The 21,459-nt window shown below is 49.5% G+C and overlaps 10 protein-coding genes across 10 annotated transcripts; 4 read left to right on the forward strand and 6 right to left on the reverse strand.

The window, feature by feature from the left end:
- Positions 1–167: 167 nt before the first annotated feature.
- On the forward strand, positions 168–1,214 carry N7446_013728 (urease accessory protein UreF; the record flags this gene model as incomplete). Its single annotated transcript, XM_058522468.1, has 2 exons — positions 168–351; positions 406–1,214. Exons 1-2 carry the CDS (start codon positions 213–215, stop codon positions 1,212–1,214), a joined length of 948 nt encoding a protein of 315 aa, XP_058365945.1. The 5' UTR covers positions 168–212.
- A 402-nt stretch (positions 1,215–1,616) lies between these two features.
- Positions 1,617–4,076, reverse strand: N7446_013729 (E3 ubiquitin-protein ligase BRE1; the record flags this gene model as incomplete). The annotated part of the gene is made up of 6 exons (XM_058522469.1): positions 1,617–1,790; positions 1,836–2,906; positions 2,955–3,493; positions 3,553–3,604; positions 3,668–3,811; positions 3,897–4,076. The coding sequence occupies 6 exons, from the start codon at positions 4,074–4,076 to the stop codon at positions 1,617–1,619; spliced, it is 2,160 nt and encodes a 719-aa protein (XP_058365946.1).
- Positions 4,077–4,392: 316 nt separating this feature from the next.
- Positions 4,393–6,283, forward strand: N7446_013730 (transcription factor TFIIIB subunit BDP1; the record flags this gene model as incomplete). Its single annotated transcript, XM_058522470.1, has 2 exons — positions 4,393–4,420; positions 4,473–6,283. The coding sequence occupies 2 exons, from the start codon at positions 4,393–4,395 to the stop codon at positions 6,281–6,283; spliced, it is 1,839 nt and encodes a 612-aa protein (XP_058365947.1).
- A 178-nt stretch (positions 6,284–6,461) lies between these two features.
- On the reverse strand, positions 6,462–7,409 carry N7446_013731 (DUF1183 domain protein; the record flags this gene model as incomplete). Its single annotated transcript, XM_058522471.1, has 1 exon — positions 6,462–7,409. The coding sequence occupies one exon, from the start codon at positions 7,407–7,409 to the stop codon at positions 6,462–6,464; it is 948 nt and encodes a 315-aa protein (XP_058365948.1).
- Positions 7,410–7,668: 259 nt separating this feature from the next.
- On the forward strand, positions 7,669–9,234 carry mmm1 (ERMES complex subunit MMM1; the record flags this gene model as incomplete). The annotated part of the gene is made up of 3 exons (XM_058522472.1): positions 7,669–7,684; positions 7,732–7,762; positions 7,809–9,234. The coding sequence occupies 3 exons, from the start codon at positions 7,669–7,671 to the stop codon at positions 9,232–9,234; spliced, it is 1,473 nt and encodes a 490-aa protein (XP_058365949.1).
- A 2,738-nt stretch (positions 9,235–11,972) lies between these two features.
- N7446_013733 (uncharacterized protein) lies at positions 11,973–13,281 on the reverse strand (the record flags this gene model as incomplete). Its single annotated transcript, XM_058522473.1, has 2 exons — positions 11,973–13,061; positions 13,114–13,281. The coding sequence occupies 2 exons, from the start codon at positions 13,279–13,281 to the stop codon at positions 11,973–11,975; spliced, it is 1,257 nt and encodes a 418-aa protein (XP_058365950.1).
- Positions 13,282–13,484: 203 nt separating this feature from the next.
- N7446_013734 (M20 family metallopeptidase) lies at positions 13,485–14,516 on the reverse strand (the record flags this gene model as incomplete). Its single annotated transcript, XM_058522474.1, has 1 exon — positions 13,485–14,516. One exon carries the CDS (start codon positions 14,514–14,516, stop codon positions 13,485–13,487), a length of 1,032 nt encoding a protein of 343 aa, XP_058365951.1.
- A 400-nt stretch (positions 14,517–14,916) lies between these two features.
- On the reverse strand, positions 14,917–17,167 carry N7446_013735 (uncharacterized protein; the record flags this gene model as incomplete). Its single annotated transcript, XM_058522475.1, has 5 exons — positions 14,917–15,737; positions 15,796–16,135; positions 16,206–16,866; positions 16,929–17,057; positions 17,115–17,167. 5 exons carry the CDS (start codon positions 17,165–17,167, stop codon positions 14,917–14,919), a joined length of 2,004 nt encoding a protein of 667 aa, XP_058365952.1.
- Positions 17,168–17,518: 351 nt separating this feature from the next.
- N7446_013736 (uncharacterized protein) lies at positions 17,519–19,225 on the reverse strand (the record flags this gene model as incomplete). The annotated part of the gene is made up of 5 exons (XM_058522476.1): positions 17,519–17,880; positions 17,937–18,662; positions 18,712–18,827; positions 18,895–19,034; positions 19,103–19,225. The coding sequence occupies 5 exons, from the start codon at positions 19,223–19,225 to the stop codon at positions 17,519–17,521; spliced, it is 1,467 nt and encodes a 488-aa protein (XP_058365953.1).
- A 449-nt stretch (positions 19,226–19,674) lies between these two features.
- On the forward strand, positions 19,675–21,260 carry N7446_013737 (dipeptidase). The gene is made up of 3 exons (XM_058522477.1): positions 19,675–19,929; positions 20,000–20,879; positions 20,965–21,260. The coding sequence occupies exons 1-3, from the start codon at positions 19,689–19,691 to the stop codon at positions 21,119–21,121; spliced, it is 1,278 nt and encodes a 425-aa protein (XP_058365954.1). The 5' UTR covers positions 19,675–19,688; the 3' UTR covers positions 21,122–21,260.
- The last annotated feature ends 199 nt before the right edge of the window (positions 21,261–21,459 follow it).

A 21,459-nucleotide genomic window follows, 5' to 3' on the forward strand; every position in this document is an offset into this window, starting at 1 on the left:
GGAGATCGGAGAAAGTAGGGCGGAGGGGGAGCCAAGCTGTGAGTAAAAGTGGTTGATAATGGCTGATAGGGAGCGATCGGGTGGCACGGCAGCCTCCGATTACCCACTTCGATGTATAAGTCGACTCTTTTCTTCAATTGTCAACTGTTCGGCATTTAATTTTATACCCCATACCCCGGACTATACTATATACTATACTATTATACTATATCATGTTCCTCAAAGACACCCAAGAGCTCGAGGCCGAAGTCGCCCAGCTCGAATCGCGCCTCCAAGATGCCCGCGCGCAACTAGCAGCCTCCGAATATCCAAGCCCACCATCTTCACACCCCAACAGCTGGGTAATGAAAGGTACGACAGCCAACCTAATCCCCTAATCAACTCCCCTAACTAGCAAACCCCTAGAACCATCCACATATAAACAACCTCAACAAAATAAGAAATTCACCTCCGACACAATCCGCTCCTCCCTCCACGCTCTCCTCCTCCTCTCCGACTCCGCCCTCCCACTAGGCTCATTCGCATACTCCAGCGGGCTGGAGTCCTACCTCGCCCACAACAAACCCGGCCGCTCCCAGTCGCCCGTCACATCCTTCCACCGCTTCCTCAAATTATCCATCGCCTCAATCGCAAGCACATCCCTACCTTACGTGCTAGCCGGGTACAGAAACCCCGAAACCCTCGAAACACTAGATAACGACCTCGACGCATCAACGCCCTGCATCGTTGGACAGCGCGCGAGTATCGCACAAGGCCGCGCCTTGATTGGAGTTTGGGAACGCGCGTTCCGGGTTTCGTTTGCTAGTCCTGAGAACCCCGCTGGTCGGGAGGCTCAGGTGGCTGTGACGGCCATTGATGATTTATCCGATGCGCTCAAGGCATCGATGGATGAGGACGATTTAGGGCCTAAGGGGCATTTTGCGCCGTTATGGGGCGTCGTGTGTCGGGCTATGGGGCTTGATTTGCAGGAGACGGCGTATGTGTTTGTGGTTAATCATGCCAAGGCGGTGTTGAGTGCTGCTGTGCGGGCTTCGGTTATGGGGCCGTATCAGGCGCAGAATGTGCTTGCTAGTCAGAGTTTGCAGGATACTATTTTGAAGCGGATTGGGAGGGAGTGGAATACGCCTGTTGAGGAGGCTGGGCAGGTGGTGCCTGCGTTGGATTTGTGGATTGGGAGGCATGAGTTGTTGTATAGTAGGATCTTTAACTCGTGATTCGGGGTTATTTGGGCCTGGGATAAAGAATAAATTATCATTGTACTTTCACATTGCATTCGTCATGTTTTGCTGAGGTTTCTCTCCGTACACGTAGTCCTACATCACACTGAAATCTAAGTAAAACAGCCCAATGCCCCGGAGATCAGTATGCGCCGGCCTCGAGTCCGAGGACACGCCTGTATCCCACATGGTTTTGGAAAGACAAAAACGGAAAAAAAAGGCAAGAAGAAAAGATGGCCCGGTTAGGGCGAGCATACATAACTCATCAAACGCCGGCCCAAACCAGACCTGCTGAACCACGAAACACCGCACCATGAACCCGTCCGAATGTGACTAAAAAAAATAGACGCAAAGAGGAAGTGTCGAAAGGAAAGATATAATACAGGAGGTGAAGGTCGATTAGAGGGTGATGTGCATGTAATCGTTGCTTCCGAAGGATTTGCCGCAGTTGGGACACTTTCGAGAGCGAGATTGAACACGTTCGTCCACGCATTCCCGGCAGAAGACATGACCGCATGTTTTGATCGCCGTGTTCTTGAAGTTGCGACGACAGACCGTGCAAAGTGCGAGTGTCTGCACAGGTTAGCGTGGCTTTCAACAACAGATCGGACGACTTACCCGTAGCATTTCATATTCCGAGGACGAATTGCCAAGACTCTTGTTCTTCCAGTTGTCCAGGCTCTTCTTGGTATCTGAAAGAGACTGCTTGAGACTAGCAATCTCTGTTTCAGCTTGTCGTAAGGAAGAGTTGGTATTGCCCAATGTCGAGTCCTTAGAGGCGGAGAGGTCTTTAAGCTCAGCCACCTGCTGCTTTAACCCATTCGTGAGGATGTCGCTTTCGGCTAACTGCTGCTGGATCTTGTGTTGTTTGCTGAGAGCTTTGTTTAGCGCCTCCTTCGTTTCACTGACTTGCTTATCCATGTTGGATACCAACGATCTTGTGGAAGCTTCAGACTCCTTCAACTGTGACACGATATCCGACGTCTTCGAATTTTGCATTCGGAGAGTGCGAACTTCGACATCGCGGGCTTCTTTGCTCTTCATTGCTGCAAAGAATTTCTGATCGGCCTTGGACTTTTCTGCTGTGAGACGCGCAATCTTCTCCTCCATAGCCCCAAAGTCGGTGACTTTCGAGGATGCCAGCTTCGCAAACTTTGTGTAGGCCGTCTGCATTGAGGTCAACTCGGTGTTGAGCATGGCATATTGGCGCTCGAGACTGCTGTACTTGGCTCGAAGTTCTTCCAGCGGCATGGCCTCAACATTCTCGTCAGCCTTGGAACCTTCGATCTGCACTTGTAACCTTTGAGTCTCCGACTCGAGAGCTGCAATCCGGGCCTCCCTAGCATCTGCCAGCTCTTGGAGCTTCAATCCAGAAGTCTTTTCCTGGTCCTGGGCGGCTTTCCGCATTTGTTGATCGGCTAGAAGCTCATCACGAGCGTTTCGTATCCGGGCAAGATCGGCTTCCGCTCTCATCAATTGGGCTTCCTTCTCCGCAACGGTGTTATGAATTTCATCCTCCATCTGCATTTTGTATGCAGTTCTTTCGGTGCGATACTTTTCGGCTTCCTCGCGGAGCTGAGTATTCGTCGCCTCCAGATGGTTGATGCGCTTGACTACATCATCATATTGTGATCGCAGTTGTTTGAAAAGGTCCGTATGTGCGTAATCGTCATCCGTGAGTTTGGAATACTAAAATCGCGTTAGCGGTGTGATCAGAAACGCTGGGAACAGCATTACCTTGATTTTGATTTCGGTAATTTCGCTAAGCAAAGAGGCGTTCTCGGCTTCCAGCTTTTGGATTTGCTCCTTTTGCTTTTCCGAAACTGCCGTCAGCTTGTTATTAGCTTCCTCAAGCTCAGGATTGCGTTCCCCCGCGGGAGTCCCTCCGTTCGCGGGTGAGCTTTCTTCGCGCTTCGTTTGTGTTGCGTCGACAGGCCGGGCAGCCATAAGTTGTTGTTTCTCTAGCTTCGCAACAGTCATACTCTTCGCGCGGTCTAGTTTCTTCTCAGCCACTAGATACCGCAGCGAAGCAGCTTCAAGGCTTTCCTCCAACTGTTGCTTTTCCGCGAGAGTCTTTTCAAGCTCTGCAATCGCAACCTTCTCCTCTGCCAGCTTCTTCGCAAGGCGAGTCTGAACTTCTGAAATCTCGGGTGGCGCATTGCTGGACTTGGATTGGACTTGTGAGATTATTGCTCGAATATCCTCCGATCGCGATTTCAAGTGCGTCTTAAAGCTCTCGATATCTTCAAATTGCAGGGAACTTTTGAAATGTTGCTCTGTTGGGGAGGTCAACGTTTGTACGGGTGGCGCGGGGGTTGTGAACATTTGAACGGACCTTGATCTTCGGCTTGCGATGGCCCGAGAAGAACTTTCACTTCATCAATCAACTATCATGATGTCAGTCCCGTTTGCTAAAACTTCCGATAAAAGAACAAGGAATGTGCACGCACCTGTTTGAACCAAGAATCGATAACACGCAGGTGGTCATTGTGAAACGTGGCAGCTTTTGACATTTGACTCAAGCGCGATTCCAATGAAGACTTCTCCCGCTTGTACTCTTGCATTTGGCGCAGTATCGCTTCCTTTTGAAATCGCTATCGCAAAATCCGGGTCAGCATTATATCCAAGGACTGCAGGCCAGCTTGCGTGATCAGAAACCCCTCCTGGAACTGTTCATACCTCCAAATCATCTTTCCATGGCATATCAGCATCGGGATGTGGCTTGCTGCCACCGTTTGCGGTGGTAGCCTGTTTCTTTAAAGGCGGGGCCGAGTCATTGTCTGCGGCGGGCCTCTTCCGGTCCTCCATTTTGACGAGACCAGGTTCTGAAGACGTGACGGGGAATTCGACGGCCGGCATCAGTGGCTAGACTGGCATGAGAGGGGGTTGATATCACCACCGGACCGTCCGTCAGTCAGCCAGACGCAGATCTCGCGACTGTGTCCAATTCTGTCGAGGGAGAGTCCGGTAGAAGGCAACCAGTGAATCAAAGCAAAAGGTGGAAGTGAAGGAAAGGGGAACAGACAAGAGAAGGGGTGGGATGGTAAAGATCCAAGAAGCCTCCTGGCAGGAGGAAAATCCGCTAGCGTCTGGCACGTGACCGCAACCCACCTCACTTCCCCAGTCTGGAACTTTTTCGATCTTCAACCCGCATGTCATATAGAAATGGGCAGCCATGAAGTCCTTTTCCAGCTCCGTTATCAGTGAGTACTATAGTTGTGATGATCTTGATTTAGTTTCTGACGCGTCTTTCAGATAAAACCGGCAAGAAGTTTGCGCCAAAGGCGCCTGTCCGTCGTGCGCCCGCTGCCGTGCCCGCCAGACGCCCAAGCGCAGTTCAACAAGCGCAAGTTCAGGCGGCGCAAGCTGAGACCACCCAGCCAGACAAACAAGATGGGCCAGACAAACGAGATGATGTAGCTGAGTCTGCGCCGCCTTCCGAGTCTGCAGAGCGAGCGTCTGCAGTCGCGGTTGCGAAACCGCAAGCAGCCGACGCAGCTCCAACCGAACCACCTGTCGCAAAAATCGATACGCCGATTGAAACAACCATTGCTACTTCGATCACGAAACCGAATGCGGTTGCGATCCCCAAACCAACTGCCGCCTCAATCCCCAAACCCATCGCCCAGCCCATTCCTCCCCCGAAGCGAAAGGCCTCTGTTCTGGAACCGAGTTCTCATGAACCAACCGCACCCCTTACCCCTCCTTCCACCCAACCCAGTCAGCCCACCCCAGCCTCAACCATCTCAGCCAGTGTGACTCAGCCTGGATCCGCTCGCGATGAGCCAGAAGAAGCTTTGTTGGAATACGCCAGGGTTGAAGCGGCGCGAGCCGCAGAGAACCTTGTGGATTCGACACAACCTCCCCTTTCATCCGATCAAGCCCAACCCGAATCCCAAGACAATGCTGCACCGACCGAGATCCGACCAGCAAAGCGCCGAAAGTCGTCTGTAACAATCGCGAAGCCGGGCCGCAAGAAGTCTGTCTCCACAGTTGTCTCGGCGTCCTCATCTAGGCGAGGCTCCCAGTCAGTTGTGCCCACCATCGAAGATCCAAATGGCACGCCCGGCGTATATGCAACCTCTTCGACCCCAGAACCGTCGCAAGCAAAGACAAAGAAGAGAAAATACTCCAAGGCCGGTACCTCTGATCCTGAAGGCAGCGAAAAACCGAAGCGTGTCCGCAAGAAGCGTGAGCCAACGCCAGAAGGTGCCGAAACAGTCGAAATATTACCCAATGTGGTAAAGATGTCAGAATTATGCAAGGATCTGCGAACCGGAAAGAAATCGAAGCGCGAGACGGAGCTGCGGAAGATGGACCAAGCTGAAGAAGAGCGAAAGAAGGCAGGAACCCCTGCACCAGGAACACCCATTAAGCAAAACGAACCAGACCAGGACAATGCGGAACGACCTCTAGATTGGAAGCCCCAATCCGGTCCAATTATGCGAATTGTCAACGGCGAGATTGTCCTTGACAATTCGTCCTTGCAGGTAGATCGCCACGCTGATGCCGCCCGAGCCGCTGGCGATCTGGAAGATGTGGTGGAAAGCAACCTGACACGGAAGATCAACCAAGCCACCTACGGAAAGCGTTCGAAGACCGAGACCTGGGACGAAGAAATGACAGATTTGTTCTACCGTGGCCTTCGCATGTTCGGCACCGATTTCATGGTGATCAGCAAGCTGTTCCCCGGCCGGTCTCGCCGCCAAATCAAGTTGAAGTTCAACAATGAAGAGCGCCGCGATCCACAGAGGATCAAGGATACCTTGCTCGGACCGCGCGAGCACATCGATATTGCAACGTATTCGGAGATGACGAACACCACATACGATGACCCCAAGGTTGTGCAGCAAGAACTTGATGATGAGAAGAAGCGTATTGAAGATCAGCATGCTAAAGAAAAGCAGCTGCAGGAAGAGATGCTACATAATCCAACCGGCACAGATGCCAAAGATGAAAAGACCGACAAGGCCCCTGCCAAAAAGTCGCGCAAGAAGCATGCGAAGGACGTGGGAGGAGGAACCGAAGAGGTTCTCGGTTCGATCGATGATTTCCCCATGGCTTGAACTGATATAATAAACAATTTATGAGGCAATGGTTTGTGCTTTACGGCGTTTTTGGTCTGATCAACAAGATACACATCATAGCAAGGAGTTTCGGCGGTTTGCTCTTTCGCTGGCTCTTTTCGACTGTACATGAACCAGATTCACATCATTAATCACTGGCTTTCAATATATTCTTATTTCACCTGCGCCTTGTCGATCCAAAACCAGTGCTCTCACTTGTAGATGAGAATCGTGGCGGCGAGCGAGACCTCGAGCTGCCTTCGCCTGCATCATAACCACCAGACCTGAACGAGGACCCGAATCCGCTATTTCCACGTCTTCCCATCTGATATCCAGCTGCAGCACCACCCAGTGCTCCAGTCCAGAAACCCGGCGTCCAACCCTGCCGCCCAAAAGAAGCATTAGGATCAGGACAAGGGCTATAAGGAGGCGGAGGGCCGGGATAGCCACCACCACCTCCTCCACCTCCACCACCCCAGAAACCACCCCAGCCCTGTCCAGGAGCTCTCCCACCACGATTCCTCCGCAGTCCGAAGCAATCCGCAATTATAGGCCAGAAGATCAACACGAAGACAGAAACGAAGAACCCCCAGAAGATCAAATCTCCCAGCAGTGCAAACATCTTCCGATATCCAGCTGTACCGCCGGTCTGCCTGGAAGCCCAACCCGCATCTCCACGTCTCTGACTCTTCCCAAACCTTTTCTCTCCCAGCTCAGTGAGCAGCAGTCGATACTCTACCCCACAGCTCCCCTTCAGAACCCACTTATCATTCGAGTTCCGATATCCCTCGCAGATGACATCTGTAGCGCCGAGCTTGAACTCAGCTGGGAGCGAGGCGGTGCAGGTCCACTGTACGTCTTCCTCGTCATAGTCGTAGCCTTGGTTTGTGCAGCGCATTGTTTCGATTTGGTACAGATCGCAGATCTTCTTCGAGGGTCCTGTGCAGCTGAGTTGGGGCATTGGAGCGACGCGTCGGGAGCTAGTCATTCGGTGATCGCGTAGTGTTAGGGTTTGGACATTGGAGAGAAGAATTGCATCTTGGCCTGGTGGTTTTGTGGTGCCTTTGCTTGTGGTAGGTGTTATGAGGAGCAGAGCTGTTATTGCTAGTGATGGGAGACTGCGCATGGTGTGTGGAGTGTCTGTTATCGGGGGAGATAGTGAGATAAATAAGAATCAAGTTAGTGCAGGATTTATAGGTGTTATAAGTAGATCGGATCCTCAGGCTCCAAGGTTTGAGTCAATAGTTGAGTGGCGGTGGATGCGTGTCCTCACGAAGCTGCCAAGATGAGACGAACAGTTCGATAAGAGATAAGGCAAACCTCCGAGGCTTCTGGTTGAACTTCCTCTTCCTCCCCTCCCTGGCGATGGCTTGAACGTTGTCACAATGGCGCTCCAACAACGTGAGTAATACGATGATTGCTGGATACAACTGCTGACGATGTCGTAGATGAGCCCGCGCCAATTGCGCCTCAATCCTCGTACGTCCCCGTGGAGTGATCTATAGCATCCCACTAACTCCCCCAGCTTGTCTTTTACCCAAGGCTTCCTCCTCGGGCAGCTCTCAGTAGTACTACTGATTGGAGCCTTCATCAAGTTCTTCATCTTTGGTGAAGCGCCACCCCCTCCGTCCCGGGGCATGTCCAATCGCACAACCCACCGCCGCTACAGCTCAGTCTACAACCCGCCCCAAGACGGTCAGAAAACATTACGAGAGAAACCATCCACATCAAACGTCCTCCGTCCTGTACCTGCTACGTCCACGAATACCCGCTCCATCCTCCGCAAGACCTACTACAGCGCCATCCCGACAAATCCCACTAGCAAACATGGCCGACACCGCATGCACCATTCGTCCCATCAGCCAGAGTCACTGGACTGGTTCAATGTTCTCATCGCGCAAACAATTGCCCAGTACAGGCAAACAGCCTACTCCCTCAAAGATTCGCCCACCTCCTCCATCCTCAGCTCCTTGACAGCGGCCATGAACAACCCGGAGAAGAAACCCTCCTTTATAGACAAAATCAACGTCACCGATATCTCGCTCGGGGAGGAATTCCCCATTTTCAGTAACTGTCGCATCATCGCCGTCGATGACCCCAATTCGGATGGTGGACGGCTCCAGGCCCTGCTGGATGTTGACCTCAGTGACGACAATCTCTCCATTGCCGTCGAGACATCTATGGTCCTAAACTACCCCAAACCCCGATCCGCAATCCTGCCAGTAGCACTATCCGTCTCAGTTGTGCGGTTCTCAGGCACACTCTGTATCTCCCTCATCCCAGCATCCACAGAACCGCTCCATACACCTGCGGGGTCACCAGCACCACCACCGGAGCCAGGGTACAATGCAAGCCACCGACCCAGCTCAGCAGACCACACTACCTCAGGCGACCAGCTCCCGCCAAAAAGCAGCCCAAAGAGCAATGTCGCCTTCTCTTTCCTTCCAGACTACCGCCTAGACCTCTCAGTCCGCTCACTCATCGGATCCCGCAGTCGCCTACAGGATGTACCAAAGGTAGCCCAACTAGTCGAAGCACGCGTCCACGCCTGGTTTGAAGAGCGCGTCGTCGAACCCCGTGTTCAGGTCGTCGGTCTTCCAGACCTGTGGCCTCGCATGGGCAGGACAGGCGTCCGAACAGGCGAGGACTCGGATGCCGGGTCTACAGCTCCACCACGAAGCGCTGGCTCTGCCGATGGAAGCTCGCTTCGGTTCCCTGATGGCCATGAACGGGAGCCAGAGGGTCTACGGTTCCGAGGGGGTCTGGATGCGCGGTTAGGGCTTGGTGCTGGCTCCCGCACGAGTAGCTTTAACGTTGATATGGGCGGCTTGAGGAGCTCGAGCATGACTCGGCAGGATAGTGCTGGTGCTGCCACTGATCATTTTGAAATGCCTGGTGCTATGCCGGCTGGGACGCCGACGGCTGGGACGCCGATTCCTGAGGGTGCTTGATTTTGTTGAAATTATCCAGGTTTGACCTGATTGACATATGTATATCTACAACTTGACTCTATGATTTCCACGTGTACCAAGCAACCGTACAATGTAAAACCAATGATAAGTTACTACAACAAATTCTAGGAAGTCTGATTCTTATTCCGAGTATTTTCAAGGCGCTTGCTTGGGATTACAATATTCAAGACACTCCAGATATCTGCCCACAGGGTCTATCATGATCCACACAATCTCGCCTCCTGCCAAAGAACTCCAAGGGTTCAAGGGTGAATAGAAATGCAGGGATTAAGAACTACTTCAACCGGCTTATACCAGGATGATATGTTTACACCAACACCGCTTAGGCACAGTTAGTTCCCCGAGAATATCAATTCTAGGGCATTTATTTCTTTGCCCGTTTATCGACGGTTCGAATGCTACAGTAACTTTCCAGTGCTGTACTTCATGACTTAAGGCTAATGTTAGTCCACGGGTTTCCTAGATCCCCGTACCTTCTTCCGCGCGGTCCTAAGTATGTGTCTACTCATTTCCTTATTGAGCTGACCTGAACTGCTTGACAGCACCAAGTATACTGGTTCCTCGAGTTGATTCGTGCATATTAGTCGTCTTTCGCAGAATGATGACCCTCTCTCAGCAAGGCAAAATTCTTCGCTAGGGAAATTTGGGAGACGTGAAAAGTCAAGCGAAAGGGGGTTCAATTCGTGCCTGTGCCGCGCAAACTCCTACCGGGTCCCTGTGTGTTGTTCTCGTTTTCTCCCGTGTTCCATCATCCTTTTCAGCTTTCTTTGCTTCTACGCCATTGTTTCTTCATTCTCCAGGTCCGCTGTATAACATTCACTCATTCACTCACTCGGCAGCTCAGCTTCAATCAAACACATCACCTTCCTTCTGCACGATCTGTTCATAATCACTGAGCAACTCTCCTTGAAATTTGACTGACATATATATTTACCTCAACTTCTTTCAGTTGAATAGTCATGCATGGTATCTTTTCTTTCCCCCCTTGTCTTGACTATGCGGTCCTGATATTGACTTGTATCGTACGGCTCGTACTTTATCGTTTGGATAGTTGAGTTTGATCTCTACTTAGTTGATAACATGATAGTATCGGATTGAGATAGCTTGCTATGCAGAGCAGATATTAGTCGGGTCGGTGATTTCAGATCTACATAGCCCGAGGATGATCATTTCCTCTGATTCAGGATACATTACACATCTAGAAACTCGGGCCAACACCAACTTGCAAAGATGGAGTCCTCAAAGGCTTCGACAATTCGGATCCAATTGAGAGCAACACATACTCGATGCAACTCTACATCAGCTTAGGAGGGATCATCTTGACCTTGGACGCCAAACCTCCCGAACACCAAATCCCCGACACCATTTATCCAGTAGCGGCAACTGTCTTTGAGAAGGGGCACAAGGGCCAAAAATCAACTTCCAGCCCAACACCCTCTCATTTGAAGCTGGTCAAATTCTCGAGAGGGGAAAATGCCTTCCAAGTTCTTTCTGGCCCTGCACAACGGTTTTTACGATTCAACGTATTGGATTTTCGTGACGAATGATCGAACTTTATTTTAATGTCAAAGTTGGTTACAAATGTATTGATGATATTCCTCGCTTGGTTTTACTCCCCCTAAACATTATCAGTTTTTCCGCGTTTCTATCTTACCTATGAAGGCCGGAGTTATAATTGCACCCTACCGGCTATGCAGTCTTTCCAATGCCTCCTATAATTCCTGATATACACCACACTAACTCTTTATTGATATAAGAACGTTTACATTCGTCCGGGAAGATGAATCTCGCCCTTCACCCTTCCTTCTCGTTCCTTCGACCGTCGGCATTCTCGAAAGTAAGTTAACAAATAACGATTCCCTTGCTTTTTGCCAGGTCAGAACAATGCTAATGTCTACTCTGGTAGCCGACTCAAAGAAAAGATACCGCATTTATGATGTTCACATCAAACTTTTGGAGTAAGCACTCTAGGCATGTGGATGATCATACGCCCGGAAAGAAGAAATCTTGCACCTTTTGATACATGTCTTGCAAATGACCAAGCGAAGAAATTATTACACCGCAAAGTTTTGATGGCAGAGCTGCTGCATATCGTTTCTATGCAAATTTGGCATTGAAAAGTTTAAAGAAGGTCATATAGAAAATCGAATATCAACCTATGTATCGTGAATGTGCAATGGATCAAGCAGCATGGGCATAAAGCCCACAGGTCCGCACAAACTTCTTGTCCTGGAAGTAAAAAGGCCATTCGTTGCCGTAGAGAGCTCTCCATGGTAGAAGGGATATTGCGAGCACAGGGCTTTCTAAAGGTAAGTGGGAGCGTGTACTTGGATTGCTTTGAGCTTTGAAGATTATGATTCTAAGTGGCTTCGTGTTATTACACTAGCTCCTAGGTTCATCGCCCACATATGATACGCTCCAACAGCGGCAGAGTTCCCATGTCACGGTACCCGTTGTAGCCCTTTAAAGGGCCGAGTAGAGAGTCCAGTGTTCGCGCGTTATTGAAGGAGTGATAAAATAAGGAATTAAGTCATGTCGAGCCATATTTTAAGCATTGGCCATTTTAATAAAATATTCCTTTAATATCATCTAATTGTCTGATATGGTGGTTTAGAACGCTGCTGGATCACAGCATCTTCAGTTGTTAGAGTCCAGCCCAGGGGTTCAACTGGGGCTCAACTTTTCTTTGTATTTTGATAGTGTTTCAAGGCCATACACTAATCCCGATCGACCACATCCTTGATTGCGCGGGCTACATATGCCACGTTGTTTTCATTCAACCCGCTCAAGCTCATTCGCCCATTCTCCAACATGTAGACATGATGAACCTCTTTCAGTCGATGGACCTGGGTCTTCGACAAACCGGTATAACTGAACATTCCAATCTGGCGCTCGATATGATCCCAGTTACCTTGCACACCAATATTCTCCAGTTCTAACTTTAATGACATCCTCACCCGCTGGATTCGTGACGCCATGGTTTTCACATCTTCTTCCCACTTCGAGCGAAGCTCCAGGTCTGTCAGGATAATGTGCACACAACGCTCGCCAAAAAGAGAAGGACAGGATATCTCCGCTCGGATCAGTCGAACTAGGTGTGTATATGCACCCTGAGGTGAAACGGAAGGTGGGGTGACAAGATGTAATGCTCCGATTCGCTCACCGTACAGTCCAAAATTCTTCGAAAAAGACTGGCAGACAATCATGCCTGCCGGAGTAGCCGATATTGGTAAGGAGGCGTCTCCGAAAAAAGTCGAGTAGAAGTATCGAATAGCCCAGGCGTCAGCATCCAGATCGCCTGACGCAAAGCCTTGATATGCACTATCAAAAACCACAAAGAGACGTTTTTTTGCAACAATGTCCGCGATTTTCTTCCATTGTGTATGTGTCGGGTCAATGCCTGTTGGGTTATGGGCACAAGCGTGTAAGATCACAACGTCGTTTTCTTCTGCGGAGTTTTCTAGCTCGGCGATCATGCCGTCGAAGTTGAGTGACCGCGTTAAGGGGTCATAATAGGGGTATAGCTTGCGCTTGATATCCGGCCCGGCAGTCTCCCAGATAAGATGATGATTGTCCCAAGTGGGATCGGAAATAAATACATTTTTGGGGCGCAGATAGCGAGCACAGAATAGCGCAGCAAGGTGGTTCGCGCCTGTTCCAGCGACTGTTTGTACGCTGGTTATATTTTCGTTCTGGGCCAATTGAGGACTGAAAAGCAAGTTCCGAGCCTCTTTGGTGAATTCAGCGGCTCCTGGTATTGGAAGATACTCGTGGTTGAGATGTTGCCTGTGCAGGAACTCCTCTGCCTGTAATAATACTGTGAGATGGCGCCCAGCAAAATTTATTGGCTATACCTACACTTCGAACACTGGGCAAAATCCAAGGCTGGCATTGTTCATCGCGGTAGACCCCTTGCCCGAGATTGACCTTTTCCGGGAATGTATCGAGATTGTAGGCCTCCGTCAACGCAAATGACTCGGCCAACGGAAGGACGCGTAGATCGCTGAGAATTGACGAATGTGTCATTGCAAAAAGAAAAAAGTAAAAGTCAACGTTGTGTGATTCCGAATCTCCCAAGACAGAAGAAGAGTGGTATAGAGAAATAATTTATCCCAATTGAAACTACGTGCCTTGGGGGTTAAATGTTATCTCATCTCGGCAAGATGCTCCTGTTGCCGACTTCGTAGATCGGCAACTCGTGGACGTTCGGCATACGCCTTTTACTCATATCATCCATGAAGACAGTGCTCTATAATCCGCTTGTACACCTGAACACTCTCAATAAGCTCCCCAATCTCGATACTCTCGTTATCTCCGTGAGCAACCAAGATAGAACCCGGTCCATAGAGATACTTCTTATGTTCTCCCTTCAACCGCGGAGCATCAGTCCCGAATGCGACAGGCATCGTGCCCATACCCGGTACATCGTGATCTAAGTACAGCTCTGGGTACATGAATTTCTTATTCAGGCGGACATATTCATGCTCTGAAACGATAGCTTCCACTAATCGCTCGATCCCGGGTAAGTCGCTTGCAACTCGAACCGCACATAGTGCCGTGCATTCCGCCGCAAGGATATTGTATCCGACGCCCCCGGTGATTTGACCACAATGAAAGGTGGACGGTCCAATTATGTCTGATGATGGGTACGTTGTTCGCTCAAGCGCTGCCACAACAGCGGTCATCACGGAGATTGCGCTCCGCCCTCGCTGCGGATAGCCTGAGTGCGCTGGAACTCCCTCACTTGTGAGCTCAAAAACGAAGTGCCCTTTATGTCCCACTGCGAGTTTTCCTTCGGTCGGCTCGCCAAATATGACTGCCTCCCATGACAAGTTCATTGAGTTGGCCGCGATCATTCCCGGTCCACCCTTTTCCTCTCCTACGACAAAAAGGAGTGATACATCACTAGGCTGGACACGGTCTTCAACACGTAGCTCCTCCAGTGCGATAATTTGAGCGGCCAATGGGCCCTTATCATCGCATGCACCCCGTCCGTAAATTGTATTTGGCGTCAATCTCACAGGGATGTGCGGAGGAACGGTGTCCATGTGAGATGTGAGACAAATTCGTGTTTTGCGTGATGAGCCTAAGTAGGCGTAGACATTGGAACGGAGACTATCCGGACTGATTGGAATACGTTCAACCGTATAGCCTAAGCCCTGGAGATGCTGTTCAAGAAACAAACCGATGTCGTGTTCCTCGTTGCTGATAGATGGGATTTGCATGAGCTGCCCAAGCAGAGTGACGACCGCAGAAGCCATCATGAAATTCGATGTAGTTCATACGTGGAAGGTGATATTAGCCAAGGCAAATATTATATGTGCATAGATTGGACAATCAACGTAGACTCTTGAGCACTTGAGTGCTTTGATTAATCGGGCTGAGCAAGTTAAGCCGGCGACCCAGTAATCCGGCAGGCTCAGACATCAATCGGGTCAAAGAAACGCACTTGCAAATATGACGAGCCTACGGCTAAGATAGATCAGGCCGGGTACATTGCCCGAGTTCGGCGTTCTTACCGAGAGATCGAGATTACCTTCGGATGGGCCACCGATATCTTGAGATAGGCTTATCAAGTTCGAATATTCATGAGTAACGAAGATAAACCTGTCACGGGTAGAAGAAGGACTGAGAATAATACCATTCTTGAATTTAACAAAATCAGGCCGGACCAAACAAAAACTCGTCTCCTAGCTCGCACTCCAGGTCTCTTAAAGAGTCATCATGGGGGGTCATTCCGTCTGGCCATAAAAGGGCTTTATCTGCCAGAAATCTATCTATAAGAGGATGATCTAGGGGAACTCCGTCCACAAAGCCTAGGGCCCATCCATCGGCATCGTGAACCAGTTGCTCCTGTGGCGTTGTGCTTCCATTGGGAACTGCGGATACACGGGAGCTTGCTTCGTTAGCTTCTCTCATCTTTCCAATACTTGCTCGGGTACGTTGTAGGATCTCATAGTAGTCAAAGCTAGGAAGATTGCCATCTTCCTTCATAGCTCGGAGTATAGTGAAAGCATATGAGACGGCATCTGACATGCCCACGTTTGGGTCCATGACTGCAGACATGACCAAGATGAGAGTGGAGGAGAAAAGATAGTGCGCATCAAAGTATCCAAATGACGCTAGGGATCCTTCAACAAACAGCTTTGATAGGATGGAATTCGATGCCCGTGCGGCCTGCACACAGCTTTCTGCCAGGGCGAGGGTAGTAGGGGAAAAGACCCTGGGCGGGGCTTCGGCAGATGTAGCGCTCAGTGAGAAGCGATTCTTGAAAAGATATAATAGAATCGGACGGGTTGTCGAAATCACACATTGATTATAATGAAGATGAAGACTGGAAATGTTTCGAGGCAGATGCTCTTGGCGTAGTTGTAGCATTGATGGGAGTTCATCGTTCCATTTTCGCAGACTCAGAAGAATTCGATGCACCCTTTGTACAAAGGTTTCTGTAGTTCTTTGTGCGAGGCAATATACGTCATTAACTAGAATGAAGCTCATTAGTGATGCGGACGACGGCCTGAAGTGGAAAGGCACTTTTACGGATTTGCCCTGTGATTTTCGCCAGCTTAACGTTTGCGACTAGGTGGCTGGGATCGGTAAATTCCTCCAACTCGGCCGGAATAAGGCCTTCATTTGTTGGAAGCTCCACATCAATCACAGCATCACTTATAAGCAAAGGGTATCCGAGGTTGGAGCTGCATAGTCGGTCGAGCGTGTAAAGTGTCCACCAGACGCGCTTTCGGTGTTCACGATCCACCGGGCATAGCTTGGTATCTGTGGGCAGACTTCGATGAAGGCCCAGTCCAAGGGCCATTCTCAGAGCAATACCGCTATAGGTGTACGCTGTTTTGACACGTCCTAGAGCGTTTGAATAAAAACACTATGAAATAACCCGTCAGCAAAGCCGCCAATTTTTGGAGCGCGGAGAACCTTGGAACGTATCGACTTACAAAAAGAACCATGACTTCTACCTGTTCCACTGAAGGGGTTTCATATAGATCTTGCAATAGACCAACCGCACGCAGGAAGTAGTCTGTTCCCGGTACGCGTTGATCGGCCGTCCTTCGTTTTCGGTTCGAGTACATTTCACCCAGCGCTAGCAGTACAAAAAACTTGCACATCCATGCAGGGTTCCTGGGGATCTCCCCGGCACACGTTCGGTCCAGCGTGTCGAAAAAGGTTTTCTTCAGAATTAAATGGTAGTCGGTACCTATGAATCGAATGGCAACCTCCACCAATAAGCGAGCTTGTATTCGGTCAGGCAACGTCACCTCTGGGCGCATCAGCCGATGAAAAATATCGTGTTGGAAATATGTCGGAGATGCCCACGATAAGAGATCGGCATCTTTATCGACGCATTGGAGCAAGGTGTCCCCAAAGGCAACGCAGGAAGCCTCACCAATAAAGATGGGCTGTGAGGATGATCTGGCGGCAACGAACCCAGTCGGCGATTCAAGAAGAGGATTAGAAACATCAATATCTGGGGTCTGAGTGGAGGGCTGAACTGGATCTTGAGTAAGACATCTTGTCTCATCTAGCGCAGATGAAGCTTTTGACCGCTGCTTTTGGGCTCTCAAAGCTTTGACTTCTCCCTCTAGCTTTTTGATGTATCTAGGATCTCGATTTCATTAGCTTCCAGGCGTATTCGGAAGAGATTGAAATTGATAGCGTACGTCTCGGACACCGATATCTTTCGGTCTCGTGTAGGAAACTCGCATTGATCGCGATTTTGTGATATGCAGCATGATTGACAGGGCTGAGTACCCGAGCATTTAATCTTCTGTGAGTGACACCGTCGGCAACTATACCGAACCAAAATTTGTCAGCCTAGGAAGAGATAGGACTCGGGGGCATCTCACGCTACATAGATGCGCCTTTGCCGCTTGACTGAGGGGCCGTGTCTGGATGCCATGAGAATAGATGAAGCGGTGATGAAATGGAGAAGTCAAAGGCTGTTTGAAACAAAAACGGGTGCGTTATCTGTCGGGAACCAGATAAGAGTGCGGAGTAACGACCCACGCGTACCCACTGGAGTGCGGATTGCAACTGTCTGTCTTGACTTGGGATATTTCCTAGTTCACTGTACGCTGACAAGATCTTGATATTTAGTTCTCTCGCTGGATGACATATGCATTACTGTCAAGGAAAGGAAATCATTTGTATTGAGCTAGCTTCTATATGAGAGAGAGAGAGAGAAAGTGAAAGGAACATCAAACAGGTACGGAACAACGCCCTATCCACCTGAGGCAGAAACACTAACTAATTACAGAGAGTATCGGAAGAACACATCATAATCGCCTTTCTCCGGTCTTCTTTCCAGTACCTCACCTGCTTCTTCAGCCCGGCGAATTCTTTCTGCTCTTCTTCTGTTCACTACCGTCATCCCAGTCATCAACGAAGCGACCATCACCAATGCCACCACCGCAAGCCCCAGGCTGATTGAAAGTCCCTTTATATACCGCGGAGCAGATTCCGTGGTGAATATCTGCCCGACGGCGACACCCGCAGTGTTTCCGAAGCAGAGTGTCATACCGACCATCGTGGCCCGTTTGAAGTGGCGAGCCGTGTTGTCTTGAAGCCACATGAGCGACAAACCGGTTGTGGGATAAATGCCGAGTGCGACAACTAGAAGGGTTGAGTCCGAGAATGGCAAATGGAGTCAAATGGGATTCTAAACTTACCAAAACACGCGAAGAATCGGACGTTCAGGTTCTCCACCGAAATGAGAATCGAGTAACCGATGATCAGACATAGCAGGGGCCCGGCGAGGAACGGACCCCTGACATTGGCCCTGTCCGAACAATATGCAATCAGGAGGAACCACACCAGGCCAACCATGTAGATTGGGACTGTCATCAGATTTGCTCGTACGCCAGAGTGTCCCAACCCAGAAATGATTTTGGGTAGGAAAGTCGTGAATCCATAAAGAGAGATGTCCACGCTGAACTGGTAGATCCAAAACGCAAACCATTTAGGATCGGTGAGAGCACTTAGAGACTCAGCCCAACTGAATTCTTCATCCTGTCCCCAATGAGGATCATTGTCGTATCGGGCTTGAATCATGCTCTTTTCTTCAGCGCTTAGAAACCAGGCAGTGGTGGGATGTTTCGGGAACACGAAAAAGAAAATTGGCACGAGAACCAAAGTCATGGCACCTTCAACGGCAAACAGCCAGCGCCAGCCTTCCCACCCGTTAGGTCCGTGGACCTGCGTGAGCCCGTAAGCGAGAAGTCCACCAAACGCACTCGAAAAGGCACTAAATGCAAAGATCAAAGCAGAGCGTTTTCCTCGTTCACTCTTCTTGTATACTAGCGCAATGTATACGTTGATGCAGGGGATTAATCCAGCTTCGAAAAGGCCGATCAGTAGCCGACACGTATAAAGCCCTTGCCAGTTTTGAATGAAGGCTGAGAAGGTTAACATCTGAACATAGAGTTTTGAAAGCCATCTACATACCCATTCCAAGAGTTGTAAGCCCCCAGCAGAAGGCGCACGTTGATAACAATGGCTTAGGCCCGATGATCTTAAGAAGCACCGCAATCGGTCCCTCAAAGGGGACATAGGTTGCGTACCTGTTGGTAAAATATATCGTCAGGAATTATTCAAACATAGCGAGGTCAAAGGGCCAAGGGCTCGTACAGTAAAGTCGTAGCGGTTCCAAACTGATTCCCAACTAGGCCCAAGTCCTCTTGCAACCCAGCTGTATTCGCGTTACCGATATTGCTTCGGTCCAAGTTGGCCATCATGTAAAAAAGGCCCAACATTGCAATAGCAAAAAACTATGTTTGCATTAAAAATGTAAGCACTTGAGCCTGGATGCACATATGTGCATATGATGCCATCTTACATCAAATTTCCTCATCATCCTTCTTTCTTTGACTGGATCAATGTAGATCTCGGCTGAACCGACGCTTATGCCGGGCTCGTAGATGTTGGCCGCGTGGGCCTCTTTGATTGATTTTGTTTCCATTGGAGTGTTTAATGTTTGGCAAGGTGAAAAAGGGCCTTGTGTTTGTCCCTGGAGGTAACAATGAAGTTGCGAATTCCGACAGATTATGCTTTGATATATACGGCCAGTTGTACGATAATAAGCCCCTGAGGAGGACACTGGATTCCAGGGCTCCTTGGCCCAAGGCCCAGAAGGCCGAGATTATGTTTATCGAGACCATACGGCAGCTTTCGTATTATCATACAACTTTAATTCAACTGCTCACAAAGGTAAAGCTAATTGCTTATCTTGCTACGATCGGTTATATCGCAAGGTTGCCAGACCAATCGGCTTGCAGCTTCCAGGTCGACGGATCCAGTAACAAACCGACGCCGATCGTTTGCTGTTCTAACCCAAGCAGAAAAGAAATCGCCAGATCGACTGGGAGGAGCTTTGCATCTTACCTTTTTTTTCGAGAGACTAGGAAAAAAAAAAAAACGCTTGAATGAGCTGCTTTGAACAACACCGCGCAGCCGTCGGACTGTCCGTCATTACTTTGTTGGCTGCCTCGCTATGGGCCGTTTATCGCATTCAATCCGAGTCGGACCTCCCACTAGACATTTCAGCACGGATTGACAGTATTTTGAAAGATACACCATTAATTGATGGCCATAATGATTTACCTTACCTCCTTCGGATCGAACTTCAGAATAAGATCAATACCGACCGCTTCACATTCCGGCAAGGTGCGAACTCAAAGGAAATTTTGAAACATCACACATTGGCGATTTACTGACGGATAAATTCTGTACTTAGGACTCGCTAGTCACACTGATCTCAAGCGCCTGCGACAAGGCCGGGTCGGAGGGCAGTTCTGGTCTGTGTTCATGGAATGCCCCGACACGAAGCATGTAGACGACCCAAGTCACATCGTACGCGATACCCTTGAGCAAATTGATGTCGCTCGGCGCTTTATAGAAGCAACACCTGAGCTGAAGTTCTGTCCCACAGCTGCTTTGGCCGTGGAAGCTTTCAAAGCAGGCAAAGTAGCATCTATGCTGGGTGCAGAAGGGTTACACCAAACCGGCTCCTCCATCGCAGTTATTCGCCAATTGTGGGATCTGGGAGTGCGGTATATCACAGTCACTCATAACAGTGATAATGCCTACGCGACTGCAGCTGCTACGGTGACTGCTCTGGGAGTTGACTCTGATGCGGGACTGTCCTTATTCGGGGCGTCGGCTATCCATGAGATGAACCGGCTTGGTATGATGGTAGATTTATCCCATACGTCACATCAAACCATGAGACAAGTATTGGATATCACTCGATCGCCGGTGATTTTCAGTCATAGTACATGCTATGCCTTGGCAAATAATTTTCGAAATGCCCCTGATGATGTTATCAAGCGGTTGAAGACAAACGGCGGGGTCTTGATGGTGATGTTTGTGAAGAGGTTCTTGAACGCAACTCACCCAGAAAGTGCCGATGTCGAGACCGTGGTCGATCATATAATGCACATCGTCGAGTTAGCGGGTTGGGACCATGTCGGGATTGGAGGTGATTTTGATGGGACAGTCACTCTGGCGAATGGTATTCACTCAGTGGCGGATTACCCTAAATTAATCGAGGCTGTGATGCGAAGAGGAGCTACGGACAAGCAAATCAGGAAATTGATTGGCGAGAATATCCTGAGGTGAGTTTTCGATAAGTCACAAGAACCGACTGATTTCAGTCGAAGCAATGTGCAAAACATAGCGCTGACAGTAGGGGTAACTCAGAGTCTGGAGTCGGAACGAGCAAAATGCAGAGAAATTTGCGAGTGAGAAGCCAATAGAGGATGTCTGGGAAGGCCGTAGTTGGTCGAGATGGAACAATCCTTTGCCCAATATGATCCCAGGGAACCCTGATCGGATACAGGCGCATGACTATCCATAGGTGCTACTTGAAGCTACGCGGTTGCGCCAAGTCTGGTCAATAAACTCTCAGGATTTAGCCATACTCAGGACCATAGAATAGGCCACCGTAAGTTGGTTTAAAGAGCGAGTCATAGTGCCAGTGTACTCGTTTAACTACTGGACTTACCACACGGTCAACTTCGAGTCCATTATTGGAAACAGTGTTCTTGCGAGACAGTTTGATAGCCGAAACATCTCTCTTAATGCATGAAGCATCGTAATTTGATTGCGGGGACTATTAAATCTATCGAAAGCTATATCATATCCATAATCTCAATACCCCCTGCAAGTGCTGGGATTTGGTCATTTGCCTCGTGT

This window comes from Penicillium canescens (genome assembly GCF_028828765.1).
Source record: "Penicillium canescens strain IBT 15451 chromosome Unknown utg000011l_segment0_segment0, whole genome shotgun sequence".
NCBI classification, from domain to species: Eukaryota; Fungi; Ascomycota; class Eurotiomycetes; order Eurotiales; family Aspergillaceae; genus Penicillium; species Penicillium canescens.

Coding starts and splice junctions, on each gene's coding strand:
- N7446_013737 (XM_058522477.1), top strand. CDS start 19,689: ATGAGCTGCTTTGAACAACACCGCGCAGCCGTCGGACTGTCCGTCATT. Junction 19,930..19,999: donor CCGCTTCACATTCCGGCAAG/GTGCGAACTCAA, acceptor TTCTGTACTTAG/GACTCGCTAGTCACACTGAT. Junction 20,880..20,964: donor ATTGGCGAGAATATCCTGAG/GTGAGTTTTCGA, acceptor GGGGTAACTCAG/AGTCTGGAGTCGGAACGAGC.